At 45.4% G+C, this 27,269-nt stretch overlaps 1 protein-coding gene across 4 annotated transcripts in view; it reads left to right on the top strand.

Annotated features, from left to right (window-relative positions):
* Nucleotides 1-27,269, top strand: part of LZTS3 (leucine zipper tumor suppressor family member 3) — a 153,250-nt gene that overhangs the window by 110,693 nt on the left and 15,288 nt on the right. For all 4 annotated transcript variants that reach the window (XM_073586749.1, XM_073586747.1, XM_073586746.1 and 1 more), the window contains exon 2: nucleotides 26,367-26,708. In XM_073586749.1, coding sequence (XP_073442850.1) covers nucleotides 26,406-26,708 — 303 coding nt within the window. In that variant the 5' untranslated portion in view covers nucleotides 26,367-26,405. The remainder of the gene's footprint in view (nucleotides 1-26,366; nucleotides 26,709-27,269) is intronic.

Here is a 27,269-nt window from a genome sequence, read left to right as displayed (position 1 = left end):
ATTCACGGCGTTCATTGCATGGTAAAAATGACCAAACAATGTGATTACACTGATCTGTACAATTTTGTCGGCACCAAATTTATATGATTTTTTTTTTCCCAAACATTTTATTGGTAAAAAAAATTCAGAACTTTGTAATGAAAAAATTTGGTGACCCATAAGGTTCCTATTTTTCCATGGACGAGTTATCAGGGGACTTGTTTTTTGCGTGCTGGGCTGACGATTTTATCATCATGGTGTATGAATTAAGTTTTAATTTCTTTTTTTTGCATTACAGTGAAAAAATTCCTCAACTTTTGTCGTTTAATTTTTTTTTTTTTATATTTCAGCGTTTATAAATATTTTTAGATATCATTAATTCAGGCAATGAACGCATGCAGAAATACCAAATTTATTTTTTTCATTTTTTTTTACATTTTGCTATTTACTTTTGAGGAAAAAAGGGGTGATTTAAACTTTCTTATTTTTGGGCGGTTATTTTTATATTTCCTAAAAAATATTTTTTTAACATTTTTAAATGGTCTCGTTAAAAGATCATTTGATCATCTATGTAATACACTTCAATACCACAGTGTGGCAGTGTAATGTGAAATTGACCATGTCCCGTGAAGCTCGGCATATGGCTGGGCTTCGTATAGGACCTCACATGGCAGCCTGGGCCTGTGGCTGCCATGGTGGCCGGTCGGCACAAGGATTATGGCCTTAAAAGCATTATAAGCCATATTCACTGTGTCAATAAATGAGAACTAACGATTTTTCACGTTTCCCCCCCCCAATTTGAGTGGACGCTATCATTTTTCATACTGAACCAATAGTCTTGAAATGCTGCCCCTAGTGGTTAAATCAGTCATGGCATGCAATCATAGTTTTCATATTGATTATATAACTTTTTTTCTTTTTTTAATGTGTAAAATTATGGAAGGATGAGAACATTGTAAAAAAAAAAGCAGCTTTGAAAAAAAACGTGAGGGAAAATAAAGGCGTTCAGTTCCTGGGCTGATGCCATGTTATCCTCGTCAAGCCACCCTCACAGCAACTGAAGAGATGAAGCTCGTGCCTAAAAAATGTCACTTCTCCAAGCAGTAAACATCTCTGAAATCAATGGCTCCTGTGCCCTGCTGCTGCCGAGGAGGACGTGCCGCATATACAGGAGAACGAACAGCTCTTAAAGGGATGGTCTAAGTTCTGTACGACACATCATAAATCTCTTGCTAAAATGAGCTGCGTGACACAGACTCAGGGTGACATCCATATCCTATATCTGTCTCTTTAAAATTTAAAGGGCATGACCAATTTTATAAATTTTTTTTTTTTTTTTTTTTTTTATTGCTGCAATGCATCCGGAATTTAAAAAAAAAAATGACCTGATTAAATTTAAAAAAATCTCTTTATTTTTTTCTATATAAAGCTCCTATGCAGATCTCTGTGTCTCCATAGTCTGATCCCGCACTTGTGTGTCGCTGTCTCCTCCATTGAGCGTCACAGAAGGGTTAATGCTATCTACAGAGAAGCCATATATCTGCTGGGAGTCATAAAACTCCTTCCATATTTTTTTCCCGAATCCCCCCCCCTCTCCCCATCACAAGTTCTGCTGATGGAACGTGTCCTCCCTAAATCCATCAGATATTACTCACCCAGAACTGCGGCCATCCAGGGAGCAGGTGCTGGATCTGACAGCCCAAGATTTACAGGCAAGATCTGTGTTTTATTTCAATTCTTAGAACATTCCGTTTGCATAACAACAAGGTGTAACTATGGCGACAATATGGAATGTTGTCATTCATTTTCCCCAAAAATGTGCACTGTAGAACGGAATTATTGAAAAAAATGGCCCTGATAGACTAAGTCTATGGTAACCCATGCAGACACTGTGGTTACGTTACCAACTGTCCTGGAATCTCCAGGAGGTCCATCAAAAATGAGATCATATGGACTTCCAGAAGAGCCTGCTTCCAAATTACGGCACTTTGGAGTCTGGATCAAAATGGGATCTGAATCTGTAAAAGAAACTTTAGTGTTTGGAATCTGAATCACCTGAGTGTAAAACATTTTTGGAGTCTAAAAAACTTTTAGGTCTGTAGTATGGGGTCTGAACCACTTTAGGGTCTGTGACTCGAGTCTAAAACACTTTTGAGGTCTGATTCTAGGGTCTCAAACTTTTGGGGTGGCTTTGGGTTGGTAGAGTCATGGTGCAGTGTGAAACACTTTAAGGTCTGATTTTATTGTATAAACCTTTGGGGCTTGAGTCTTAGATCTGGACTGAGAAAAGTGTTCTCCGGCATCAGGACAAAAAATAAAAAGATGAAAAATAAAAATCACTTTATTTCATATTGGTCAAAACAATGCGAAAATCTTAAGAGACTTTCCTACGTGTCTTGAACCCAACGGTTGTACATCATAGATAGTCATAATCTGAGTCTGGGGGCTGAAACTTTTTGGGATCTGTTTTTAATGTCTAAAAAACTGTAAGGTCTAAGTCTAAGGTCTGAAACACTGTATGGTCAGAGTCTCAGATCTAAACCACTTTGACATTCTGGGGTTTAAAACATCTTTGGGACCTGAGCCGGGGGCATGAAGATCTTCAGGCATGCAGAGTCATAGTTCACGGTAAAACATCTTTAGATCTGAGTTTGTTAGATAAAATGTTGTGGTTTGCGTCTTAGATCTGTGACACTTTTGTCTTAGTCGTGGGTCTAAACCTAGGGTCCAAGTCTAATCTTGGAGTCTGAATCTATGCTTTAAAACTTTGTTGTCTGAAGCACTTTAGACTGTGAGTCATTGTTCTAAAACATTTTGCCTATCTGATTCTGAGGTCTTTGGGACCTAATTCTGGGGTATGAAACTCTTTGGGGTCTGAGTCTAGTTTAGAAAATGCTATAGAGCTGTAGTCCAGTGTGAAAGCCATTTTGTTCTGACTCAGACTTTGGCATTTGAGTTTTAGGTCTGAAAAGCTAGGCTTTGGTCTGAGTCTTGGGTCTACATTTGGGGTATAGTTATAGAAGGCTAGGGAAAATGAAGGGAGGTCAGCTCACCAGTCTCAGTTGCGATCCATAATCCTCCTGCGCACGGAGTCACCTTGATCAGGGGCGTTGACTGAAGCAAAATAAAGGATGGAATCTCCAGCGCTGGACTTCAGTTAAAAATTCATCATTTATTATAAATTCTTAAAACCGGACAGAAAAAAGTATGAATAAGGACATACAGGCAGATGGGGTCTCTGGTGGTCTCCAACCAACGCGTTTCGACCTAGAGGGTCTTACTCATGGTTCACACTAGACCAATACTGATGACTACAAATAATACAAAGACTGGTAAATCACAGGTGTTGGACAAAAGAATTAATGAAAATAGGGAGTATCCCTACCAGTTAACTCTTGCAAAACACTCAGCCTAATGTGGAGCTGAAATATACATTAACCCTTTTACCATTAGTAAATGAAATAATGTAAACAAAAACTTATCGGAAAAACAGGAAAAAATAAAAACTAATGAAAAGATATCATAAGAATATAATGAATAGCAAAAAAATATTTTATGTTATTTTATTTTTTTGCTATTCATTATATTCTTATGATATCTTTTCATTAGTTTTTATTTTTTCCTGTTTTTCCGATAAGTTTTTGTTTACATTATTTCATTTACTAATGGTAAAAGGGTTAATGTATATTTCAGCTCCACATTAGGCTGAGTGTTTTGCAAGAGTTAACTGGTAGGGATACTCCCTATTTTCATTAATTCTTTTGTCCAACACCTGTGGTTTACCAGTCTTTGTATTATTTGTAGTCATCAGTATTGGTCTAGTGTGAACCATGAGTAAGACCCTCTAGGTCGAAACGCGTTGGTTGGAGACCACCAGAGACCCCATCTGCCTGTGAGTCCTTATTCATACTTTTTTCTGTCCGGTTTTAAGAATTTATAATAAATGATGAATTTTTAACTGAAGTCCAGCGCTGGAGATTCCATCCTACATTTGGGGTATGGAACACTTTGCGATCTATGGTCTAAAACACTTCTGAGGCAGAGGTCTAAATCAGAGTGCCAAGCCCTTGGGAGTAAAACTTAGTTTAGGGTGTATGTCGGTTGTGTGAAACACTTTGGTGATTTGGGTGTTTAGAATTTGGGGTCTAAAAACTGTGGGGTCTAAGTCTGGAAGCCTGAAACCTTTGGGATCTGAGTTCAGAGTCTGAAACTTTTTAGGATCAGAGTCTTGGGTCTAAAACATTGTAACACTGTATAGATGTAGTCCAAGGTGAAGCATTGATTCTGATTTTGGCATCTAAAACTTTGTGATTTTGAGTCTTAGACCTGGCTGAAACACTTTGTGATATGTGCTCCAAAACACTTTGAAGTCTAAATCTGGGGTCTGAATCACTTTTTACTTTGGGGTCTAAATTTGGGATCTGAAACATTTTAGGGTCTGTCGGGTCTTAAACCCTGTGTAATCTGAGTCTAGGGGCCGGAATACTTCTAGAAAGCTGGAGATGATTAGGCGGTCTATGAATTTTTCTTAATTTAAAAGTATTCCTTAAAAAGGAATGTGGTTTATATATACAGCTCTGGCAAAAATTAAGTGACCACTGCACAGTTTTATAAAAATCAGCTTCTCTACATGTCTGACAGCCATTCCATTCCAGTGTCGGTTGAATTCCAACCAGAGTATACCTCATTCTACTTAATGTGCTTCTGATTAGGTGATCACCTGAACCAGGTCTTATTTAATGAAGGAAAGTATAAAAAACCCTGCTGTGGTGTTCACAATCCTCCTGTAATAGGACAAGCTGGATGGCAAAACAAGTGCTAGTAATATCCCAAAAGTAATAGGAATGAAAAAATAACTTTTAACCATGCCAAAGGAGTTGAAAAGAAAAGTCTTGAGTGAGGAAAAGAAGGACTCAATTCTGGCTTTACTAGCAGAGGGATACAGTGAGCGTCATGTTGCCTCCTTCCTTAAAATTTCTAAGACGGCAAACCATTACAACGAGGTCAAGCAGCAGACATTAGGGACAACAAAGCTACAGACCGGCAGAGGGTGAAAACGATTCTCCACTGACCTGGATGACCGTCATCTTATTCGAATGTCACTCAGCAACCGCAGGATGACATCAAGTGACCTACAAAAGGAATGGCAAATGGCAGCTGGGGTGAAGTGCACGGCAAGAACAGTTTGTAACAGGCTCCTAGAGGCAGGGCTTAAGTCATGTAAAGCTAGAAAAAAAAGCCTTTCATCAATGAGAAGCAAAGGAGAGCCAGGCTGAAGTTTGCCGAAGACCATAAGGATTGGACCATACAGGACTGGAGTAAGGTAATCTTCTCTGATGAGTCTAATTTTCAGCTTTGCCCAACACCTGGTCGTCTAATGGTTAGATGGAGACCTGGAGATGCGTACCAGCCACAGTGTCTGGCACCCACTGTGAAATTTGGTGGAGGATCAGTGATGATCTGGGGATGCTTCAGCAATGCTGGAATTGGGCAGGTTAATCTTTGCAAAGGACATATGAATCAAGCTGCATACAAGGTTATCCTGGAAAAACAGCTGAATTCTTCTGCTCAGGCAATGTTCTCCAACTCTGAGGACTGGTGTTTCGAGCAGGACAATGCGCCATGCCACAAAGCTAGGTCAATCAATGTCTGGATGAAGGACCACCACATCAAATCCCTGTCATGGCCAGCCCAATCTCCAGACCTGAGCCCCATTGAAAACCTCTGGAATGTAATGAAGAGGATGATGGATAGTCACAAGCCATCAAACAAAGAATAACTGCTTACATATGTGTACCAGGAGTGGCATAAGGTCACCCAAAAGCCGTGTGAGAGACTGGTGGAAAGCAGCCAAGACGCAGGAAAGCTGTGATTAACAATCATGGTTATTCCACAAAATATTGATTTCTGAACTCTTCCTGAGTTAAAACATTAGTATTGCTGTTTCTAAATGATTATGAACTTGTTTTCTTAGCATTATTTGAGGTCTGCAAGCACCGTATTTTTTGTTCTTTTGACCATTTCTCATTTTCTGAAAATAAATACAAAATTTAGTGCTTGGAAATTCAGAGACATGTTGTCGTTTATAGAATAAAAGAGCAATTTACATTTACTCCAAAATATAAAGAGAAAAATCGGACAAACTGAACATTTTGCAGCGGTCTCTTAATTTTTGCCAGAGCTGTATATGGGCATGGTATAGGTTTTGTTATTTTGATGGCCATTTTAAATAGGCTATTGTGGCGCCCCTGAGGCTCAGTCGCCACAGAGGTACTGCACCTTCTCCTAAGGTGTAGTGCCCCACCATCCAGGTAAGGTGGGAACTCCTTTCCACGCTCCAACACTCGCACCCCACACAACAGGGTAGTTCTGCACAACCACATTGCGGCTCAGTGCTTAGAGAGTAGCAGAGCACCTCTGGTGGTTCCCTGCATGGAACACGAGATGTGCTGGGAGGTGGGTGGAGTTGAGATATATAAAAGAGTGGGAAAGTGTAGGATTAGAGGTTCAGTCTGGCAGAATTTCAGGCGGGTAAGAAGTCACTCAGGAGTGAGGATCCCTGGAAGAAGGGATGGAGGAAGGAGTGCTGCAGCTGCCTCAGTGATCTGAGCCAGCTGGCACGGGAAAGGGAAAGAAGGAGAAAGACGTAGAACTGCAACCTAAGCTTCCATAAGAGAGAGAAGGATCACTACGGAACGAAGGAGTATAGAGAACAGAGAGGAGACGTGGGTTGGAAGAGGAACCCTGCTTACAGGTTCTCAGCGCAATCCCGGGGCCCGGTCCCTGAGGTTGTGTGGACACTTATGGTTCTGCAGCAGACACCGGTGGAGTAGTAGGCTGTAAATGCACTACTCCCAACTAAGACTTGGGGCACAACAGCAACACGGATAGAGAACCGGGACTCAGGAGAAGGGAGTCCCCGAAGCAGGCTACAGCAGTCTGCGATACGAGTAGAGTTCTTGGGAACATCTGACAGGAGGAACTCCAGAGTACCACGGTACTGGAGATCTTCACACTTTAAGGCGCAATAGAGGAGTCGTTCAGGAGAGGTACATGTTGGCGGAGTGTTGGAGAGGAGCTTTCCATCTTGCCTGGAGGTTGGCTGAGTCTCTGACCCGGAGGACACGGTCCAGAGGCAGGCACCCTTGTGTACCGCAGACTGTGAGTAAAGCTTTGGAACTGCAAGCCTCGGTGTCCTCCATTCATTCTTGCGCCAACCTGCTCAGCACCACTACATCTGGGTACCATCCTTTACACTGCCTGCGCCTTTCCACAACCATTACAACTACTCTGCCCTGGGACATCAGCCCTGCCTGTGGAGGGCTATACCATCACTGCGGCATCAAACCATCTGTCCCAGAGGATCTGTCTGCAGCGTCGGCTTAACACCTCCCTTGCCGAACACCACAGGTGGCATCACAAACTATTCCATTCCACTTAATCTACATTACATCATTCCCCCATTACTTGGGCGCCCAGGGCCATGGACCGGGTCACCGCTGCTGTGACACATTCCCCTGACGCCGGCCCTGTACCGAGCACCCCACGGCCCTGGGAGGGCGACCCAACTATAAGCCCAGGGAGGGGAGAAGGCCAGCCCATATGGTCTCTACTTTACTAGCTGACATCCAGCAGAGGATGTCATATCACTCATGCTTTCTTCACACTTCAGCTGAACCCCTCAGTGCCTCTGTTCTCGCCCACCTGATATGCCTGGCAAGAAGAAATCATTCATAAGTCAAGGGAACCTGGGTGGCCGCCCTGGTTTCGCTATACTGGGACATGCTGGTTTCTCACCTGGGACTGGGAATTTTATATTAGTAAGACGCCCCTTTAAGACGTAACTTGTATAAAGTTTTCCAAGAGCTTCATCACCCCCCCCCCATCCCAGCACACCCAGTACACTGATGATTCCCAGTTTGCCCCTTTTATCTGGCTCCACTCCTATGAGCTGTGCCAGGCACGTGACCCTGGAGAGACATCAGGAATTTTTGGTATGTGGATGTGTGCAGGTCCAGTGATTGCACTTTACAAGGCGCCGCAGTCCAGAACCTGAGACAGTCCTGTCCTAATGTAGAGCCCAGGCTGCAGGGACAGGAGCCATTCACTGACAGGTAAAGGGGGGTTCAGGAACAAACCTCTCTCCTACCAGACAGACCCCAACAATGTATCAGGAGACTCATCAAGATGGAGCTGCACTGAATGCAACTGTAGCAAAACCTCAGCTGTGATTATTATATCTCATATATTCTGATTACTAAATACTAGACCACCTAGAAATCTGTCTGCAGCGGGGTCTTCTTAGTGGCAGCCTTGTGGTAGTCAGACCCCCAAAAATCAGAATTTTCTTGTTACGTGTCGTTGTGTATTGTGTTATTAGACCTCCATGTGGCACTATTAATACCTAAAGCATAATCATTAAGAGCCATATGGTAGTACTATTTTTCTTTTGTATGGTGGTATTATCATCCTGTTATATGGCACTATTATTTGGGCACTGTATGGCTATAAGATGTGATCATAATTTAGCAAAATAATTTGGACACCATATGGCAGCATTATTTCTGTTTAGTGCAGCAGTATTAGTATGCTATTATATTGTACTACTATTTGGCCACCAAATGACTATAATATGTGTTTATTATGTAGCGTCATTATTTATATATCAATATTGCAGTAGTATTTCTGTTTTATATGCTGGTATTATTAAGCTATTACATGGTGCTATTATTTGAGCGCTGTGTGATTATAATAATGTGGTCATCATAGGAGAATAATTTTAGAAAACACATGATAGCATCAGTTCTATTTTGGATGGCAGCATTATTAAGCCATTCTATGGTGATATTATTTGGGCGCAGTGTAGCTTTAATATCTGGTCATTCTCTAATATATTTTTTATCCATATTGTAATTATATTTCTGTTTTATATAGTGGTATTATTAGACCATTTTTGGTACTGTTATGCAGGCACTGTATGACTATACTATGTTGCCTTTTTGTAGCATAGTTATTTGGACACTATATGTTGGCATTTTTTGTATTGTAGGGCACTGTCTCTTCGGTAGTATTATTTGGCTGCTGCATGACGCTTCCATTTACCAAGTGTCGATCGCTGTTTTGAATAAACAGTAATATTTGAGCAGTGGATGACGTCACTGTATGACCGCCTTATAGGAGTATTATTAAGCATTGTATGAACATTGATGTCATTGTCTAGTGGTATAGGGAGGTCCCTGAGAATTAGGGCCATTGTGGTCACATGCGGCTGGAGGTTGTAGGGTGTCACCTGCTGCGGATACCACGTTACCTGCCACAAAGTACACACAAGAGTATCCGTCACAGGGCGAAGGTTGGGTTATGTGAGACTGGAGGGATATAATAGCAGACAGGACCGACTGCTCACATGGCGGAGGAGGAATGATCTGCAGGTGAGGGCTGAGCAGCTAGCTGGAGATAGAACATTATTTTACTAGGGGGGTAAGGGGGGGACTGTGTTCATTATATATATATATGTGTGTGTATGTCATCTATATGTATGGAGCTGTTCTATATATATATTTTACTGTATTTATGCATATACGTGTATTCTGTTTGTCATCTCTGTGTATATTATATATTACTGTAATTATGTATATTTGTATATGTCTGTGTAAATGTCATCTCTGTGTATGCCTGTGTACTGTGTGTATATATATATATATATATATGTGTGTGTGTGTATTCTATGTATAGTCATACAAGTGATTCTCACAAAATTAGAATATCATCAAATAATTAATTTATTTCAGTTCTTTAAAACAAAAAGTGACTCTCCTATATTCTATAGAGTCATTACAGAGTGATCTATTTCACGTGTTTATTTCTGTTAATGTTAATGATTATGGCTTACAGCCAATGAAAACCCAAAAGTCATTATCTCAGTAAGTTAGAATGATTAATAAAAAAACACCTGCAAAGGCTCCTAAGCGTTTATAAAGGTCCCCTAGCCCGGTTTCACATTAGCGTTTGGCTGAGCTGTGGAGGGCTGCGTACTTCCTCCTTTAAGCTTTGCCTACTTCAGCACTTCTTCCATTTAGCTCCACCTACTTCCACACTTCTTCCATTTAGCTCCGCCTACTTCCGCACTTCCATTTAGCGCCACCTACTTCCGCACTTCCATTTAGCTCCGCCTACTTCCACACCTCTTCCATTTAGCTCCGCCTACTTCTGCACTTCTTACATTTAGCTCACCCTACTTCGGAACGTCTTACATTTAGCTCCGCCCACTTTCACACTTCCATTTAGCTCCGCCTACTTCTGCACTTCTTACGTTTAGCTCACCCTACTTCGTAACGTCTTCCATTTAGCTCCGCCCACTTTCACACTTCTTCCATTTAGCTCCGCCTGCTTCCGCTCTTCTTACGTTTAGCTCCGCCTACTTCAGCACTTCTTCCGATTAGCTCCGCCTACTTCCACAATTATTCCGATTAGCTCCCCCTATTTCCGCACTTCTGTCTAGCTCCACCTATTTCTGCATACGTCCTGCGTACCTGTCTTTAACATTGGGTATGCGGGACATGTGGATGTGTCGTTTTGACGTGCCCACCGAGCGCACAGAAACACAGCATAGTTTATTTTTATCAATTAATAAAATGCAAAGTGAATAAATATAATAGAAATCTAAATCAAGCCAGTATTTGGCGACTGCCTTTTGCCTTCAAAAGAGCCAGAAACTAGGCAGGGATTTTGTGTCAGACATCTTAGAGACCTGACCCCAGATATTCTGTGTATGAGGCGTGTGCGGATCCTCCTGTCTCTTCATGTGACCCCAGATAGATGGGATGATGTGAGATCGGGGCACTTCAGAGGCGGCAAGGAGAGCGGCAGATAGCAATGTCCTGCTGTCTGGCAGTCGGTCAGATGGCGCTGCGGGCCGGACGGGTCGGTCCGGGTCTGGGGATCGACGCAGGTCCGCTCGGGTCGGAGGTCCATAGAGTGCCCGGAGTCACGTGCTCAGGTCCCCCCTGGTGACGAGGAGGCCAGGGGCGCGGGCCGGGAGCAGCGGAGGGGGTCAGTGGGATCTGACTCGGCCAGCAAACGCCAGGATAGCGGAGGACGTCTGGACTCTGGACATTCAGCTGGCGGGGACACAGCACCCGCGCAGCTACGTGAGTATGGTTCCATGTCATGTTTGTCGCCCGCAGAGGCTGTATTGCAGGAGAGTGGGGGTAGTCAAGGGGAGGCTAGGGAGCAAAGAGGGTGTAGTGGGCCTAGCGGGGCGGAAGTGCCTGGCCAGCGGGATATTTTGAGCAACATGTCACAAATTTTGAGGAGACTTGAAGGGGTTGTAATGGGGGAGGCAGCCCCATCTCCGGTGGGGGCTTGGTTAGGGGGTCGGGGGTCCGGCACACAGACAGAGGGGGAGGTGTTGAGGCCAGTCGAGTGTGATGGAAGGGCAGCTGCGGGGGTATCGGTGTCGGTCCAGATGGAAACGGATAAAGGTGACAAGACTAAACTGGACGATAGGGCTAAGGGAGAGGTTTACATGTGTTTTGAGGGACCGTTGGGAGCCCATCTAAAGAAAGAGGTGAAGGAAAAGATTTGGTGGGACGAGTACATCGAGAAATTTTCCCTCCTCCCGTTGGAGAAATTTAATTTAGATAAGGGAAAAAAGGAACGATAGTAAGAAGGAGGAGGAGGAAAAGAGGAGGTGGTGGCTGATTCCGCAGACGTTTGTAAATTGGATGCAAGCATTCGCTATTTTGGCGAGTGTTGTGGGTGAAAAGTTTCCTGGAAATTGTTCGGGGCTGTTTTGCTATCTGGACGCTATCGGTGAGGCACATCGTATTTATGGGGGCCAAGCGTGGCTACGATACGATGAACAGTTTAGACAGAGGAAGGCGGTGAGATCAGAGATAAAATGGGATCAGAAGGACATTGGTTTGTGGCTGCAGGTGATGGCTCCAGTGAGGTATGGGCAGTCCTTTCACGGGAGTGGGGGTAGTGGCAATCAACAGGCTGGACACGGAGGTAGTGGTCAGGCAACCCAGGGAGGAAAAGAAAAGTCTGGAACATGCTGGCAGTTTAATGACGGGCAGTGTAAGTACGGGAAAAGCTTCAAGTTCAAGCATGTGTGCTTCCACTGCAATGGGAGCTCCCACGGGGCTGCAAAATGTTTCAAAAAGGGAAAAGGAAAGCCCCTCATGGGTGCCAGTCAAGGGGGAGAGCCCAGTGAGAGTTCAAGAGATGGCCCCCTTTCTAAATAGATACCCGGCCCGGGCGGAGGCCAAGGTTATTTGGGATGGTTTTGTTGAGGGCTTCAGGATTTCCCCCCCTGGTCATGCGGTTCCTTTTTCGATAAAAAATTTGCGGTCTGCGCCGGTGCATAAGGGGGTAGTGGATGCCAAGTTAAAAAAGGAAGTGGAATTGGGTAGGATGGCGGGCCCTTTTCCCAGTGCACCAGTTGTGGGTCTGATAGTTTCCCCCTTGGGGGTAGTTCCAAAAAAAGGAGCCGAACAAGTTCCGTTTTATTCAGCATTTATCGTACCAAAAAAAAGGGTTGTCGGTTAACGATGGTATTGACAAAGAGTTGTGTTCGGTGGAGTATACCTCGTTTGATACGGCAGTGCAATGGGTACGACGTTATGGTTCAGGGGCTCTGTTAGCTAAAAACGACATTGAATCGGCTTTTCGTTTATTGCCGGTACATGCGGAAAGTATCCCGTTGCTAGGTTGTTTTTGGAACGGGGGTTTCTACCTCGACTGGTGTTTGCCGATGGGTTGCATGATTTCTTGTTTGCTGTTCAAGACATTCAGCACTTTTCTGGAATGGGTGGTAAGAGATGTGGCAGGTGTGCAATCAATCATTCATTATCTGGATGATTTTCTTTTTATCGGTCCCCCGGATTCATCGTTGTGTAGGAATGTGTTGGCAGCCATGTTTTGGGTGGCGGAGCGTTTTGGAGTGCCGTTGGCAAGCAAGAAGACTGAGGGCCTAAGACTGTTATAAGTTTTTTAGGCATAGTTATCGATTCAGAAAACATGGAATGTCGTTTACCGGAAGACAAATTGTCATTGGTAAAGCAAGAAGTCGAGAGGATTGTGAGGTTGCGGAAAGTGACACTAAAGGATTTGCAATCTTTATTGGGAAGGTTGAACTTTGCCTGTAGGATTATGCCCATGGGTCGCATTTTTTCTCGTCGTCTGGCTGGGGCGACAGCTGGTGTAAAGGCTCCGCACCATTATATCTGTTTGACTAAGGAGCATAGGGAGGACCTGATGGTTTGGCAACGTTTTTTACGAAGTTACAACGGGCGGTCATTGATGCAGGAGGAAACCTTGACTAATTTTGACTTTGAGATCTACACTGATGCAGCGGGCTCTTCAGGTTACGGTGTCTGTTGCAAGGGAAAGTGGAGTGTTGGGCAGTGGCCGAAAGCATGGAAGTCGTTGGGCCTAATGAAAAACTTGGCATTGTTGGAATTGTTTCCTATTGTGGTAGCTGTCTCAGTGTGGGGTCCGATGTTTGCGAACAGGAGGTGCGTTTTCATTGTGATAACGCCAGTGTGGTGGCGGTAATTAACAGTCTGTCAGTTTCATCTCTTCCGGTGATCAGATTGGTGCGAGTGTTGGTGCTTCGTTGTCTGGAGTTGAATGCTGGTATCTCTGCAGTGCATGTGCCAGGTGTTACAAATTCAATAGCAGATTCTTTGTCTCGTTTTCAGTGGGGGTGTTTTCGAGAGTTGGCGCCAGGAGCGGATGCCTCGGGCGTGGAATGCCCTTCTTATCTGTGGCGAGTGATTACGGAAGAGAGGGAAGTTTGATTCGGGAATCGTTGTCGAACCAAACCTGGTCAGCTTATGAATCCTCATGGCGAGTATGGCAAAGTTGGTTGTCAGAATGGGGTGGGGTTGAAAGTGAGGAAGATAAGATGTTGGCTGTATTGTTTTTAATTGGAAAGGCGGCCGACGCGGGTTTGTCTGTTTCTAAGGTGAACAAGTTTGTAGCGGGTTTGGCTTTTGGTTTCAGATTGCAGGGATCGACGGACGTTACGAAGCAATTTTTGGTGAGACAAGCGTTGCGAGGTTTTCGCAGGGGTGGTAAAACTTGTGACAAGCATAGGCCTATTTCCTTCAGTATGTTGCAGGGGTTAGGTAGATTCTTGGAGGGCATATGTACTTCTGGTTTTGAGTTGGCATTGTTTATGTTAGCCTTTTCTTTGGCCTTTTTCGGAGCGATGCATATCGGTGAGTTAGTGTCCCGTAGCAAGGGCAAGGCTGGAGGGGTGTTGGTGCAGATGTGGAATTCTGGGCGGGAGGCATTGCTTTTTGGATTCGACGTTCAAAAACTGATCAACGGGGGACGGGCAGGCGTGTAGTGTTGGGGCAAGTCGAAGGTGCACTTATGTGCCCACGTAGGTGCTTAGAGTCGTATTGGGTCGAGTGGTTAGGTAGAGCGGGCCCTTTGCTGTGCCATGCGGATGGCACCTATTTGTCTCGTTTTCAGTTTATCGCGGTCTTGAAGAAGGGATTGTAGGAGCTTGGTTCCCCCTCGGAGATGTATGGGTCCCTCTCTTTTAGGATTGGGGCCGCGTCGGAGGCTGATAGTCTTGGTTTGGGAGCCGAGGTGATTAGGAGAATTGGCAGGTGGATGTCGGATCGTTATTTATTGTATGTTCGGCGATAATTATGGTTGTTGGATGCTTTGGAATTTGTTGTATATTCTGTTATGTTTTTTCAGGTGGCGACCCCTTTCTGGCCTGGATATTCGGACACTCATACATGTATTGGGGTGCGCTGCGAGCTGGCGCAAGGCCAAATGGTAGGCAATTGGGTTTTCGGAGGGACAGTTGGTGATTTGTTGGTTGGGTTTTCGAGGTATGGTGTGGAGTAGGGTACTCCCAGAATTTGTCAAGTCCGTTCGCCGTGACAGACCGCCAGACGTTATTGTCATACATGCAGGTGGCAATGATTTAGGGGTCAGGCCTGTGAGGGAATTGATCAGGGACATACGTTTCGACTTTCTGAGATTGTGGAAGGCATTCACAAAAGCATTGACTGTGTGGTCTGATATAGTTCCTAGAAAGAAGTGGAGGCAGGCGAGGTCTGTCAAAGGGATTAACAGGGCGAGGGTGAAGCTAAACCGAGCGGTATCGGGATTTGTTTCTAGGAATGGGGGTATTGGAGTTAGGCATTTTGAGTTGGAAGTGGGCGTCGGTAATTTTTGGTTGGATGACGGGGTTCATTTGAATTCAATTGGAATTGATTTGTGGGCATTGGCAATACAGGAAGGGGTTGAGAGGGCCTCGGTGGCTTTGGGGAACTCAAGAGCCTGAGGTGGTCAGGGCTGTTCGTGGTTGGCGGGGGGTGGGGTTCTTGGAGTTGATGAGGATTGGTCGGGGAAGGATTTGGAAGTAAAATTCCTGGCAGTGTTAAAATGGTATGGGGGATCTGGCTTTTGGTTATGGGCTCTGGACAGGGTTTTTACCTCAGGAGCGCTGGTGGTTAGTCTCCCGGAACGGGAGTTACGGTGCCCTCGAGCTGGGGATGGACGGCTGACGGTAACATGGTGGTCGAGTTTTTTCCCATTGGGGTTTTGGCCAAAAGGTTTTTAGCCAGATCTTTTAGCTCCAAGAACCCTCCCCTCATATTTTGCATTATGATGATTGCTTATTGTTAAATGTAATGGTATGTTAATAAACTTGGCCGCTGTGGCCAAAATTATCCAAAGAACAAGTTGTAGTGTGTTTTATTCTAATAGCGGGAATATCGGTGGGAGGAGGTTAGGATTGAGAGGTATGCTTAAAAAAGAGAAGGGGGGACTCGCCATATGCGGTCATGGCATACAACTAATAGAAGAGGAGGCTGCTTTACTCTAGTGATCGCACCGAGCACCTCCTCTTCTATGTGCAGATCTCCTCTGCATCTGTCCGATCAGCCAGGTGCGGCGTCAGCGTGCAGAGCAGCAGCGCAGGACATGGTGAGAGGTAACTGCCCTGTGTGCCCACTGCCCTGCACACTCCAGGTATCCTCTCCAGCTGCCCATCTCAGTTTTTGCTGTGCTGAGTAGCGGGAAAGGGGAAGGGGCATTTGACAATTGATAAATTAAACATGGCAGGTTAGAGTATGTGTGTTTTTCTGGATATGTGTGTTTTCCTATGCGTTTGAGTGTGCATGTGTGTTTTCCTATGCATATGAGCGTGCATGTTTTTTTTCCTATCCGTGTGAGTGTGCATGTGTGTTTCCCTATGTTTGTGAGTGTGCATGTGTGATTTCCTATTAGTGTGTGCATGCATGTGTGTTTTCCTATGCATGTGAGTGTGCATGTTTTTCCATGCGTGTGAGCGTGCATTTGTGTTTTCCTATGCATGTGAGTGTTCATATGTGTGTTCCCAAGTGTGTGAGCATGCATGTGTCTTTTCATATATGTTTGAGCATGCATTTGTGCATATTTTCCATTGTGTGCTTGTGTTTTGCAATGTGTGTGAGCATGCATGTGTGTTTTCATATATGTGTGTGTGTGTGTGTGTGGACAACCCATAATTTCACTTTCAAATATCACATATGTATCTATATATAGTATATAATCGTCTTATCATGTCTGTCTGTCTGTCTGTAACCGAAATCCCGCGTCGCTGACTGGTCGCGGCCGCCAGGCCTCGACCAATCAGCAACAGGTGCAGTGTGTAGGCGCAGTCCGGAATTCGAAGGACGTACGCCACCACTACCGTCGGGAGATCAGCGGCACTATCCGCTGATCTCCCGACAGTTGCCGCGGGTCATCTCCGGCCACACGCACGTCAGCGGCGACACAGCCGAGAGATGACCGGCGCTAGCCGGTACCCAGGTTCCGGAGGAGAGGAGACTCCTCCGGACCCTGGGTACCATCAACCTGTCAAAGATAGAATTAAAATAAAAAAGTGATATACTCACCTTCCGACGGCCTCCGGATCCTTTCTCTGCTCTCCACGCTCCCGGCATCTTCCGTTCCCAATAGTGCTTTGCGCCAAAGACCGCTGGTGACGTCGCGCTCTTGCGAGAGTGACGTCAGCAGCGGTCTTTGGCGCAAAGCATTACTGGGAACGGAAGATGCCGGGAGCGTGGAGAGGACGGACAGAGTCCGGGGGCCGTCGGATGGTGAGTATATCACTATTTTTATTTTAATTTCCCGCTGGCCACATTCTAGAGTACCCGATGCTTTAGAATCGGGCCACCAGCTAGTAGTATATATCAGTCCCACCTACCCTGTGTGGTGGATACACGTTGGCCCTGGCTTGTCTTGTGTGACTAAACAGCATAACTAACCCCTTCATTTTTTAATTTTACCAAGGGTAACAGGAGAAATTGGACCCCACTGTGCAATTTGTCCTGAGTACACTGATACCCCATATGTGGGGGTAAACTACTGTTTGGGCGCATGGCAGAGCTCGGAAGGGAAGGAGCGCCAGATTTACTGTTATGGTTTGCAGGTGCCATGACCCACTGGGAGAGCCCATGAGGTGCCAAAACAGCAGAACCCCCCATAAGTGACCCCATTTTACAAAATGCACCTCTCAATGAATTAATCTAGGGATGCAGTGATCATATTGACACCATGGGTGTGTCACAGAATTTTATACCATTGGGCAGCCATGCGGAGAGACTCGGGAACAATGGAGCACTTATTTGCCTATTCAAGTGAATGGGTCTGTGCACATGTCAGTGTGTTTCCATGGGCAAAACACGTTGACATGTCCGTTTTTTAATGTCAGCACGAGCCACGAAACATCCAGCACACGTGCATACGCATAACACACATGGATGTCATCCATGTGACACGCATCGGCACCAGGGAAGAAGCGTTGCAGCAAGCGCTGTTCCCCGGCGCCGGGTGCTGAACACGACTCTCATCATTTTCCCCTACTTGTGTCGATCACCGGGAGAGCAGGGGAGAATGATGAGAACCGTGTTCAGCGCTTACTGCAACGCTTCTTCCCTGGCGCCCGTCCTTGTGGTACTAATTCGGCACACACATGCCACACGTGTGCCGCAAGTATTACACACACGGACACTGACATCTCCGGTGCCGGAAATATCAGAACATGTGAAAGAGGCATTATAGCAGGTTTTTATCATGACGACATCGGGTTACCATAGCTGCGATTGGGACGCCGGGGGGTCTCCGATCCATAGGAGCTGTCAGCCCTCGGCCTGCTCCCAGAATTCTGTGATCACATATGTATTGTGAGTATAATTAATTTCTTTGCTGTTTTCCTGATAGTCATAAAAAAAAAGATCGGTTTGAAAATGGCGCCGGCCGCAACTGCGCAGTAGCAGCTACCGGTGTATATAGAAGTGATCCTATAGCTGCTGCGGCGCAGGCGCTGGCAGAGCCATCTTGGAGGAGGACATTTTTTTCTCTGCCTGCGCAGCAGCAGCTATAGGATCACCTCTACATACACCGGTAGCTGCTACTGCGCAGTTGCGGCCGGCACCATTTTCAAACAGATTTTTTTTTTTATGACAATCAGGAGAACAGATAAACAAAATATTGATTATGTAAACTAGGGGTCCGGTCAGTGAGGGGTCAGTCACCTGTCAGAAGCCATGCAGATGAGTCTCTAAGCAGAGCACCACATGAAGACCCCCACAGGCCGCCCCGGAGAGCCTGCATTGCCTTTGGTGTGAATCCTCATGTTCTTTGCAGCGTGACTTTTGCCTGTAGTATTGTCTGTTCTCCATGTGCTAATTATTAATCGCATGCCAATCCCCATCATAGACAAACACACATGAAAGAATTCCCGAGTAATGGGATTTACCTCTTCACTGCTGGAACAACAGAAACTGCAGCAAGGAAACCTGAAGTTCAAAGCTCAGGTGACTCCATGCCAACATGAAGAATTCTACAATTACACGCCACCAAAACACCAACAGTTTGGAAAATCCCTAATAAGCCATGTGACTAAAGTGAAATGCCCCTCTTACACACTATTATGGGTGGACCCCCAATTTCCCACCTCATATGCATTTCCTCTGTCACTAAAGACACCAGAATGACCTTTTGGGGCAAACTATGGTGGAAATTATTAACCCGTTGAACCTGACACTTTACCCCCACATACCCACCTGCTGGGGAATATCTGTCAGGGCAGTCTTACCCGTCCAGATAATTCCGGTACCAGAAAAAAACGATACCAGAGCTGTCCGTGTAGATACGTGGTACATCCATGTGGCATACGTGTGGCAAATGTGTACCACATCAGGACCACCTGGACGGCCACCAGGGAAGAGGCACTACAGTAAGCGCTGTACCCCTGCGGCTGGTGCTGACCGCGGCTGTCATTCTTCTCTCCGGCTCTGCCGGCAACAGCGAGCAGGAGAGAATGAATGAATAAAAACCCAACGTGGGGTCCCCCCCTCTCTTTGTGAACCAACCAGATGAAACTTACAGCTGGGGGCTGCTATTCTCAGACTGGTAAGGGGCCATTGATCTTGGCTCCCCCCCCAGCCTAAAAACAGCAGCCCGTAGCTGCCCAGAAAAGGCGCATCTATTAGATGGAGCTTTGTCGGGTTCTTCCCACTTGCCCTGTAGAGGTGGCAAGTGGGGTTAATAAGGGGTTAATGTCACCTTGCTATTGTAAGGTGACATTAAGCCTGACTCAGTAATGGAGAGGTGTCAATAAGACACCTATACATTACTAATCCTAGAGTTATTGAAGGGTTAAATAAACATACACAATAAGAACAAAATGACGTCACCGCTAGTTACTGAGCCTTTTCCCGCTGCTTTCCATTCATTCCCCAGTAGTTTACAGTTGGAGCGGCTGTATGAGCAGCGCTTCGGCTGTAAACTGATAAACCCCCGAAGATGGATTTACGCCGTGGGACTTGACTGTACGCCAGACAGGTATGCTATATTGTTGGATTGTTAATTTTTATTTTTTACAGAAAAACAATGGTTTCGCTATGGGATTAGGAGTATAATAAAGATTTTAAAACTGTGTAGTATATTCTTTCATTAAAATACTTTGTTCTCATTGTGTGTGTGTATGTGTGTGTGTTTATTTAACTAACCCTTGAATAACTCTAGGATTAGTAATGGAGAGGTGTCTTATTGACACCCCTCCATTACTAAGGCAGGCTTAATGTCACCTTACAAAAGGATGGTGACATTAACCCCTTATCAACCCCACTTGCCACCGTTACTGGACAAGTGGGAAGAACCCGACAAAGCTCCAGAATAGGCACATCTAATAGATGCGCCTTTTCTGGGCAGCTGCGAGCTGCTGTTTTTAGGCTGGGGGGGGCAAGATCAATGGCCCCTTACCAGCCTGAGAATAACAGCCCCCAGCTGTGAGTTTTGCCGGGTTGGTTCACAAACAGAGGGGGACCCCACGTTGGGTTTCATTCATTCTTTCTCTCCTGTTTGCTGTTGCCGGTAGAGCCGGAGAGAATAACGGCCTCGTTCAGCTTACTGTAGTGCTTCTTCCCCGGTAACCGTCCATAAACACGGAGGACAGTGTGAACTGTTCTCCATGTGCACGTTTTCAGCACGTGTTGCGGACCGTGCGCTCCCACAAACACTGACATATCTCCATGCTTTGCACCCGGACACACGGTCCGTGAAAACACGCTGACATATGCATAGGCCCACTCATTTGAATGGGTCTACATGCTTCAGTGATGAAACTGTCACTAAACGTACCGGAGCCACTGATGTGTAAAACCAGCCTTAGACAAACCTGGACCATCACCCGCAAACAATAACCCCTTCATAAATTACAGGTCAGTGGAGACCACCCAAGAGGCTTTGCCGGAGCAGTAGAGGATATAAAAGCTGAATTACGTGTACGTTTTTTTTTTTCTTTTTATATTTTAGCTGTTGTGAAACATTTTGAAAGTCTAGAACAACTTTATAAAACAAGTATTATTTGCCGAGAACTAGAAAATCCTTTCAGATCTGATAATGAACAAGAGCAATAAAACTACAGCTCCCGGTCCTAGGCTTCCATCCTATGGATGGCCTAAAGGGCAAAAGATGCGCAACAAAGCCCCCCCAAAATGTAAAGTTCCCAAAAATATTTTATGATCTCTTGGGGAACAAATTATACAATATATATATAAAAAATCGGCCAGTCATTAAGGAGTTAAGGTGTATCGTATCAGAAGTGTATATTTCAAGCTCTCCGCTCAGCCAGCCTCCCCTGACTGTTCAGTGTCTATGTGTACAGACACTCTGCATCGGAGCAGGCAGTTCTCGGCACCGGCGCAGGCAGTTCTCGGCACCGGCGCAGGCAGTTCTCGGCACCGGCGCAGGCAGTTCTCCGCACTGGCGCAGGCAATTCTCGGCATCGGTTTAGCTGAGCGGTTTGTTGCAGCTTTGGATGTGACTGGAGTATACAGTAAGATGGTCTACCTTTAGGATAAGTACAACCAAGATAAAGTTTGTAAAGTTCCAGGTTTAGTTTCTTCTCTCCCTTTTCCTTGGTTTCTCCAGGTGATGGCACTGAGAATGTGGCCTATCGGAGGTGAGTGGAGAATGCGCTGACGCCTAGTGCCTGTGGCTACATATGAAAGCTACGGATATAGAATACATCCCCCTGTATATCTGCGTCCTGCCCCTCCTGAGCTTCCTGAAGGCTGTAAATCGATGACTGTCTATTGCAGAGAGGAGCAAATCAATACACTCAGTTCAGAATGTGAGGTGAAGTCAGGACATTCGCCAAAAGTGATTTCATCTTTCATTTCTCATCATGGTAGATAGATCCAAGAATGTGATGGGTTGTTTTCACATTCTGGAAAAAAAAAATGTAAAATTGTCTGGGGCTATCCTCTAATCATCATCAGGAGAACTTGTTCGGAGCCTCCATTAATAAAGTCGTGGCATCTAAAGACTTCCAATACAGTAGAGTTCCGCAGGGGCAGCCACTCTTCATCACAGTCTGGAAGCCCTGCCCCCGAACTGCCGGACCAAAAGTAGGCGGAGTTTGAATGAAAAAGGCGATTTTCGTCGGTGCCATAGACTTTAAATGGAGTGACACGGTGCATGCGCAACCTCCTGCACCACTCATCTTATTGGTTGCGATCAAAAGTGAGTGAAAGACATAAGGTCTAGCTCTTTCATCAAGACCACTCCCACGAGGAGCAGCTGGTAGTGTTCTGATGCTTCACTGGCAAAAATAGGTAACCACAACATTTTATTAATAACTTCTGGTATTGATCGACACGTTGGTGATCAATGGGGGGGGGTCCTGCAATAGTTATCACTTATCTAGCGTACAGGTGTCTGGACAGCCCCTTATTAATAGCATTAGGGAGGTGGAAAAATAAAACAGTACGCACCTCCTCAACCAAGTTTTTTTCTGCAAAGATGAAATATGAACATTGTAGCTGGATGTTGATGCCAGAAGACAGAGCGCTGAGTACGAAGAAGATCCAAGAGGTATCGATTTTTTTTTAATTTTTTTTTTTATGTTTTTCAGTCGCCTGCAGTCCATTAATATCCAGTACTGAATAACCCCTTTAGGCAAAATGTGGCAAAATTCCTTTGTAAGGCTAGTTTCACACTAGATTTCATGAGGGCTGCAGATGGCAGCCTACATCCTCCTTTCTTCCTCCGTGAAGATCCGCCCATGCTCCGCCTACTCCTGAACGCTAGTGTGATAACACCTCTATATACGGCTGATACCAAAGGATCCACTATTCACAATAGGTGATGTCACAGCTCACTTATTACACCTCTGTATACAGTATATAACAAGATCCACCATTTGCAATGTCACAGCTCACCTCCTCCTCCTTCCTTTGCACACGCTCATTAGATGCTTTAATGCAAAACAGGGTCAGATTCTGCTAATTGCTGCTAATGTTCATGTATATTTCTTGAAACAACAGGAACTTAACGTCTAATAAAGCCCCAATGGCCGGAGTGAAAATTGCAGGATTTGTTAAAAAAAAATTTTCAGTGCAGATTGTTATATGGGAAAAAATGCACTGAAAAAAAAAATAATTTCTTCTGCAGAAACCTGATTTCAATAGTCTTTTTGTGATGACACATTCCCTTTAAACTTCTGATTGTCCCAGTAGATTTCAACATGAGGCATTGTCTTGGTGGACTCGGACCACCCATGCTCTTCTGTTCATGTCTGGCTACCCGTGACACAATCGGGTGTTGTCTGAGGGTCTCGAGACTCTGGCTCGCTGTTCCCGTATTGGAGGAGGTGGTAACAGTAAACTTCTCACTACTGATGGGACTTTTGGTGCTGTCGTATGTTCCACACTGGAATTTTTGGTTATGTCCCCAGCAGATGTTCCTCTTTGTATTGAACCAAAGGGATTAAATATTCTTTAGAAAATCTGCAAAAATAAGAAGCCATAATTCCGTTAAGCTCTGGGGCGAGTCTTGCACCCGCCTGATCTCGCAGGCCGGCAATCTTTTTGGCAGAGATTGGGTTTTTGGTAATGAAGTTACTGCGTGCCGCGTAGAGGCGAGCTCGGAGATCTCTCTCCAGGAGCCAACATTACAGGTAACCTTTCCTTCAACTCGCTTTCATCTGCGGCAATTGCTGAAAACACTTAACCGGGGAAATCTCTCGACTGAGAAATTGATTCTGACAGCGCCGAGACCGGAGCATCGTAGGGAGGTGTAGAGGGAGGGGAGCCAAAAGTTCACAGGCGAGACGAGAAACTCGGGGGGGAACCACAAACTTCATAGGCTGGCAACGAGACGTTAACGAGATGGAGGACGTGAGCCTCATGGTAAATGTCAGATCTGACGGAGACAAGCCCGGCCATCACAGTCGTATGGGCCTGACCGTACATGGTGCTGGGTCCGTCGGAAACGAGGCGTCCAAATAATGGTCTGTCTCAAGTGCCAACATTTACCTGCGACCCAGGGCTTCTCCTGTGGAAGGGTCTTACAGGGAAACTACAGTGACTGCTTAGTAGAGATGATCGGTGGGGTCCGGGCCAGAGAAGACCCTTCATTTCATCCAGTGGTACAGTCTCAAATCCTAGGAGATAAATCAGTAGAAAGATGGATAAGAAATAGGAACATGAAGGAAAGATGGAAGGGAGAGAGGGAAGGAGAAGAGCGAAGAAAGATGGAAGGGAGAGAGGGAAGGAGAAGAAGGAAAGAAGGTAAGGAAGGGAGAGAACAACGAAGAAAGGGAAGGAAGGAGAGAGGAGGAAGGGAGGGAAGGAAGGAAAGGAGAGAGGGAAGGAAGGAGGAAAGAAGTTAGAGCTGGAAGGAGAGGAGGGAAAGAAGGAGGAAAGAAGGGAGGGAAGAAGAGAGGGAGGAAGGAAGGAGGAAAGGAAGGAGTGGAGAGGGAAGGAGAGAGGAGGAAGGAGGGAATGAAGAAAGAAGGAAGGGAGAGAGGGAAGGAGAAGAGCGAAGAAAGAAGGAAGGGAGAGAGGGAAGGAGAAGAAGGAAGAAAGAAGGAAGGGAGAGAGGGAAGGAGAAGAAGGAAGGAGGAAAGAAGGGAAGGAAGGGAGAGAACTATGAAGAAAGGGAAGGAAGGAGAGAGGAGGAAGGGAGGGAAGGAAGGAAAGGAGAGAGGGAAGGAAGCAAGGGATTGAAGGAGGAAAGAAGTTAGAGCTGGAAGGAGAGGAGGGAAAGAAGGAGGAAAGAAGGGAAGGAAGAAATGGAGGGAACAAGGAAGGAAGGAGTGGAGAGGGAAGGAGAAAGGAGGAAGGGAGGGAATGAAGAAAGAAAGGAAGCAAGGGAAGGAAGGAGGAAAGAAGGGAAGGAGGAAGAGAGGAAGGAGGAAAGGAAGGGAGGGAACAATGAAGGAAGGAGTAGAGAGGGAAGAAGTTAGAGAGGGAAGGAGAGGAGGGAAAGAAGGAAGCGAGCGAACAAGGAAGAAAGGGAAGGAAGGGATGGAGAGGAAAGGAGAGAGGAGGAAGGGAGGGAATGAAAAAAAGAAAAGCAAGAAAGGGAAGGAAGAAAGAAAGAAAGAAGGAAAGGGAAGAAAGAGAAAGGAAGGAATGGAGATGAAAGGACAAAGGGATGGAATGAACAAAGAATGGGAGGCATGGAATGGAGAGAGGGAAGAAAGGAAGTAGAGTGGGGAAAGGAAGCAAGGGCAGGAATGGGAGAGGGAATAAGGGAAGAGAGAGGGAGGAAGGACAGAGGGCAAAGAAAGGAGGGAACAATGGCGAAAGGGAGGGAGGCAAGGATGGAAGGGAGGGAAAATGAAGGAAGGCAGGTAAGGAAGGGAGAGAAAGAAGGAGAGGGGGAGAAAGAAGGGAGTGAAGGAAGTAAGAAAGCAAGGGAAGGAAGAAGGCAAGGAAGGGAGAGAGGGAAGGGAGAAAGGGAGTGAGTGAAGGAAAAAATATGGTGGTGGTACTCCAAAAAGGTAATGTGTAAAAATTAATAATGTACATAGTGACTAAGGAGAAAACCTTCTCTTTTCGGAGAGTGCCAAGCCAGTATAATGAGACTTATAGGCCATGCAATGCTCCTTAATTTAAATGGTGGAACTTGCCACTTTAGAGAGTAAACGGATTTGGGATCTAGCGCCACCTAATGGAAGTGGCAATCTTAAAATCAATATTGACCCTTTAACGAGCCTTGCCACATGATTTAAGATAAAAAACTAAACCAGACGCTCAGTTTGCAGAGCCGTGTTTTGGGCTGTTTACCCTTCATCACTGCAAATCACGTGTCTGATTAGCCTGGGTGAGAGGCCTCTGAGAGGAGGTCTAAGGGGAAAACTTTCTCTTTGTGGACCATGATAAGACAATAAGTGGCACTACAGTTCTAGTTCTCCTCTCTGAAAATAATATTTGCCAGAGGAGCACTGCATGGCCAATAAGTCTCCTTACGCCGGCTTGGCATATCCTCATATACACACAGGACAGCTTACTCTAAAATGTTGCTTGAATGTGAAGTTACCCCTTAACAATATTTTTCACTACCTTTTTGGAGTGCTTTTGGTAACAGCTGGGAGGCTTGGCACCCACATACTTCTTTGGCCAGTGCTGCTTCAACTTTGTTCTTTTAGATAAATAACAGATCTGTATTTAGTGATTTTGCCATTACTGAGATAGGAGATGGCAGCTGGTGCTCATAAAGTGCTATGGAGGGAGGAGCTAGAGGCGGACAGAGACATTCCACCGCAAGTTCTCCAGTTACCATTCTGCATAGAACTTTATGGGCACCAACTGTCATTTCTTATCTCAGTGATGGCAAAATCTGTATTCAATTAACTGAAAATTTTGAGAATGACTGGTCAGACCAGGACGATGAAAAAGCAATTTCTTTCATAATATATAATATAAACTTGATTATTTTTTTGTATTATTCATTTATGGAAAAAAATGTAAAGTTACCCTTTGACCTGACCTGACTCGCGTATCTCTCTGAACCCGCAGTGATGAAGATGACTTCTGCAGTTTGGGTAACCCTGGCTTTGTTTTCTCTTGCAGTTCCTTTAAGTGTCATCGCACATCCTCCTCGTTGCCGCCATGGCAAAATTAGAGTCAAGAACCGTCCTGAGCGACACAACCTACCAGAGCCAGGAGTCCTACCACTCGTTCGCCAGCCGGTCTTCTGACTCCCCCTCTCAGGGCACTATGGGCAGTGTGGGCAGCGGAGTCGCCAATGATCAAGAGTTTGCAATGAAGAGCGTGGGCACCAGGACTCAGAACAGCCTCAAGCAGAATGACAGCTTCAGAAACGGATACTCGAACCGATACTCGGGGGAAGAGAAGAGCTACAAGACAGAGAAAAACTCCATGTACATCAATGAGCAACGCAAGAGCGAAAAGGTGAAAATATCAGATAGTGTCGGAGGAATGTGCTCCTGACTGCTTCTCTTCAGGCACAGCGACACTCGAGACAATAGGCTGTGTCTGGTATTACAGCTCATGCGCCTTCACTAGAATGCTGCAATGCCACACACAGCCAGCAGAGGACAGCGGTGCTGCATCTAAATGAAATAGTGAGTGCAGCTCTGAGGTATAATACAGGAGGTAACTCAGGATCAGTAATGTATGTACACATCGACTGCACCAGCAGAATAGTGAGTGCAGCTCTGGGGTATAATACAGGATGTAACTCAGGATCAGTAATGTAATGTATGTACACAGTGACTGCACCAGCAGAATAGTAAGTGCAGCTCTGGGGTATAATACAGGATGCAACTCAGGATCAGTAATGTAATGTTTGTACACAGTGACTGCACCAGCAGAATAGTGAGTGCAGCTCTGGGGTATAGTACAGGATGCAACTCAGGATCAGTAATGTAATGTATGTACACAGTGACTGCACCAGCAGAATAGTGAGTGCAGCTCTGGAGTATAATACAGGATGTAACTCAGGATCAGTAA

This window comes from Dendrobates tinctorius, unplaced genomic scaffold (assembly GCF_039654945.1).
Source record: "Dendrobates tinctorius isolate UK_male_01 unplaced genomic scaffold, ASM3965494v1 ptg000095l, whole genome shotgun sequence".
In the NCBI taxonomy this organism is placed as follows: Eukaryota; Metazoa; Chordata; class Amphibia; order Anura; family Dendrobatidae; genus Dendrobates; species Dendrobates tinctorius.
Note: the sequence above shows the minus strand (reverse complement) of the source record. Positions and strands in the feature narration are given on the sequence as shown.